The following is a 2,759-nucleotide window of genomic DNA, read 5'->3' as shown; positions in this document are numbered from 1 at the left end:
AGAAATATAAAATCATTCGAGTGTGTGTGTGTGTGTGTCCGCATGCGTGCGCGTGTGTGGATTATTGACAGAGCCCCGAAGCATCGTTTTTGATGGGAATTGAAGTGGAAACGACGACCTGGGCCACCGCAAGCACAGATCTTTGGCGTCCATAGCCACGCGCGGGCGACACGCGTTCCACACATGCCCGCCGCACGAGGGGCAGCAGCCCGCTGTGTGCTCCCCCGCCAACGCCAACGCCGGCAGCAACCCCTCGCTACCGCCGGCCATCGCGCCCCCGGGGCAGGCCCCCAAATACAGGCGGCCCCGCCGGCCCTAGCCCCCGCCCGCCGCCGCCGCCGCCGCGCCCGCGGAGAGGGCGGCGCGGGGGTCAAGATCATCCTCTGTGCTGCGGTCGAGGTCTCCCCAGTCAAACTCCACGACCAGCACGGTTATGTTGTCGGCGCTCATCCGCTCCTCCCACTCGAACAGGGCGGCGTCCAGCACGCGGCGGCAGGCGATGTGGGGGTCGGGTGACTCTGTGACGATGTCGCAGACCTGGGGGGGGAGCGTGTGAGTGAATGAGTGAGTGAATGAGCAAGTGAGTGAGTGAGCGAGTGAGGCAGTGAGTGAGTGAGGCAGTGAGTGAGTGTGTGTGTGTGTGTGTGTGTGTACACCACGCACGCGCGCACGCACACACCTGACAGCTGGCAACCCGCATGAGACGTACACGACACCCTGGCCAGACGCCACAGGCCGCGGCCCCCCATCTCGCCTGCTCGTTGGTGAGGACGTCCCAGACTCCGTCCGTCGCCATGACCACAAACTGGTCGCGGCCAGGCTGAAGCGTCGCGTAAGTGATCTCGGGGTCCGAGGTGCAGCCGACCGTCGCCGCCATCAGATCGCCAAGCGATCTGGACAGCAGCAGCCCCGGCGACGACGCCTCCTGCAGCCAAAGCCTCGGCTCCCCCACCAGCCGCCCGCTGGCCAGCCGCTTCGGCTGCACCCGCGCGCCCGCCGCCTCGACGCGCGCGCGCTCCGACAGGCGGCGCGGCCGGTGGTCGATCGTAAGCGGCTGCGGGCGCCAGCTGGCGCGGTGGCCGGGCCCGGCGGGGGCGCGCTGGCAGAGGATGACCCGGCTGTCGCCGGCGGACGCCGTCCACAGGCGGTTGCCGAGCTGGTAAACCACCGATGCGGTGGTCCCGCTGTTGGCCAGGTTGACCCCCGCCTGCGAGCGCCGCGCCGCACGCAAAAGGGGGGGTGGGGTCGCGGGTTGGCGGGCGCGGGGCGCGCGGATCCGCGCGCGCGCGCGAGCCTCTGGCCGGCTGACGGGGAGCGGTTGCCGCGGCGCCGGCCACCGGCCCCGGCCGCACGGCAGCGGGGCCGCGCCGCGCTCGCGAGCAGGCGCCCCCGCCCGCTCCCGCGCGCGGCGCCCTCTGCCGCCCGTCCCTAGCGTCCACCCGACCTCCAGCCGCCGCCAGCCCCCCCCTGTCCCTAATGCACCCCTACAACCCTAAACCCCAGGCCCTGGACTGCTAAACCCTGGGCCCCACCCGTGTGAGGCTCTTCTCCGTCTCGCTGAACACCTCCCCAAGGAGCACTTCCACCGCCCCCTTCAGCGACTCGGCCGCGTGGGGATCCGACGCCGAGGAGTTGCGCTGCGGGGGAGCGCGGGCGTGGGGCGCGAACGCCACGGCGCGCGTCGGCGGCGCCACGGCATGGGATGAACCCGTGCGGCAGCCGCCAAGCGACCGCTCCCTGTGCTGCAGGCGGCCCGGGGACTTCTGGCCCCTGTCCCTCCAATTCCTCCCCTTGCCGCCCCACCCTCCCCTTGCCGCCCCACCGCCGGGCCCTATCCAGGCCGCTCCCGCCGGCAGTCCAGGACTTCTCACCGCGAAGAACTTCTTCAGCTCTATGTCCAGCAGCGCGGGCAGCACCTGGCGCGAGTAGGTGGCCGCGTCCTTGCCGTGGGAGCCGTGGCCGTCAAACACGCAGAACAGGTTGGCTCCGGCCTGGTTGCCGTGGTGACCGACCTGGTTTTGGGGGGAGGGGTGCGTGAGTGCGTGTGTGTGTGTGTGTGCGTTCATATGCGTGTGTATCTGTGAATCTGTGTGTGTATGGAGACGCGTGTGTGTACATGTGTACTTGTGTGGTACGTGTGCGTGGGGGCCTGCACCTTGATCGTCACCCCTCAAGCCCGCAGCGCCATGCGCGCAAGCCGTGCCGGCTTGCGCCACGGCCCTCCCAGGCCAGGCTGCGCGCCGCTTGCAGCCCTGCGGCCCCGACCAGGAGGGAGGGCCGCGCGCGCCTGTGGGGGCCCCCACCTGGATAAAAAACTCGTCCTGGTTTTCGCGCTTGAACGGCCCAAACCCGATGTGCTTCAACCCCGCAGCCTGCGGGCACGCGGCGGCGGGAGGGGCGCGCACGCAAGAGGGCGCGTCGCGGCGGGCGACGGGCACGGACCCTGCCGCGCGGAGGGGCGCCGCCAGGCGCGCGCGCGCGCCGCGCGGCGGTGCAATAGTAGACAGTGCAACAGTAGAAGAGAAGAACAAAGAACCGCCCACCTTCCGCTGGCCGGCCCGCCTCGGCGCGGGCGGGGGCGCTCACCCGCGTGCTGACGAGGCCGAGGGCAGCCGCGTCGGTTGTCAGTTGGCCCTGCAGGTCTTGGAAGCTGCTGCTGACGCCGCCGCGCCGCTCCCGCAGCTTGGCGCCGCGCGCGCCGCCGCCGCGCAGGACCTGCGCGCCGCCGCTCGCGCCGCGCAGGGGCGGCCGCGCGGCGC

The 2,759-nt window shown here is 71.3% G+C and overlaps 1 protein-coding gene across 1 annotated transcript; it reads right to left on the bottom strand.

The window, feature by feature from the left end:
* Positions 1-315: 315 nt before the first annotated feature.
* On the bottom strand, positions 316-2,066 carry MNEG_12608 (hypothetical protein; the record flags this gene model as incomplete). Its single annotated transcript, XM_014038919.1, has 4 exons — positions 316-537; positions 953-1,207; positions 1,533-1,637; positions 1,872-2,066. 4 exons carry the CDS (start codon positions 2,064-2,066, stop codon positions 316-318), a joined length of 777 nt encoding a protein of 258 aa, XP_013894373.1.
* Positions 2,067-2,759: the final 693 nt, after the last annotated feature.

This window comes from Monoraphidium neglectum (genome assembly GCF_000611645.1).
Source record: "Monoraphidium neglectum strain SAG 48.87 unplaced genomic scaffold scaffold03334, whole genome shotgun sequence".
NCBI classification, from domain to species: Eukaryota; Viridiplantae; Chlorophyta; class Chlorophyceae; order Sphaeropleales; family Selenastraceae; genus Monoraphidium; species Monoraphidium neglectum.
The sequence above is the reverse complement of the archived record's forward strand: the minus strand, read 5'-3'. Positions and strand labels throughout refer to the sequence as shown.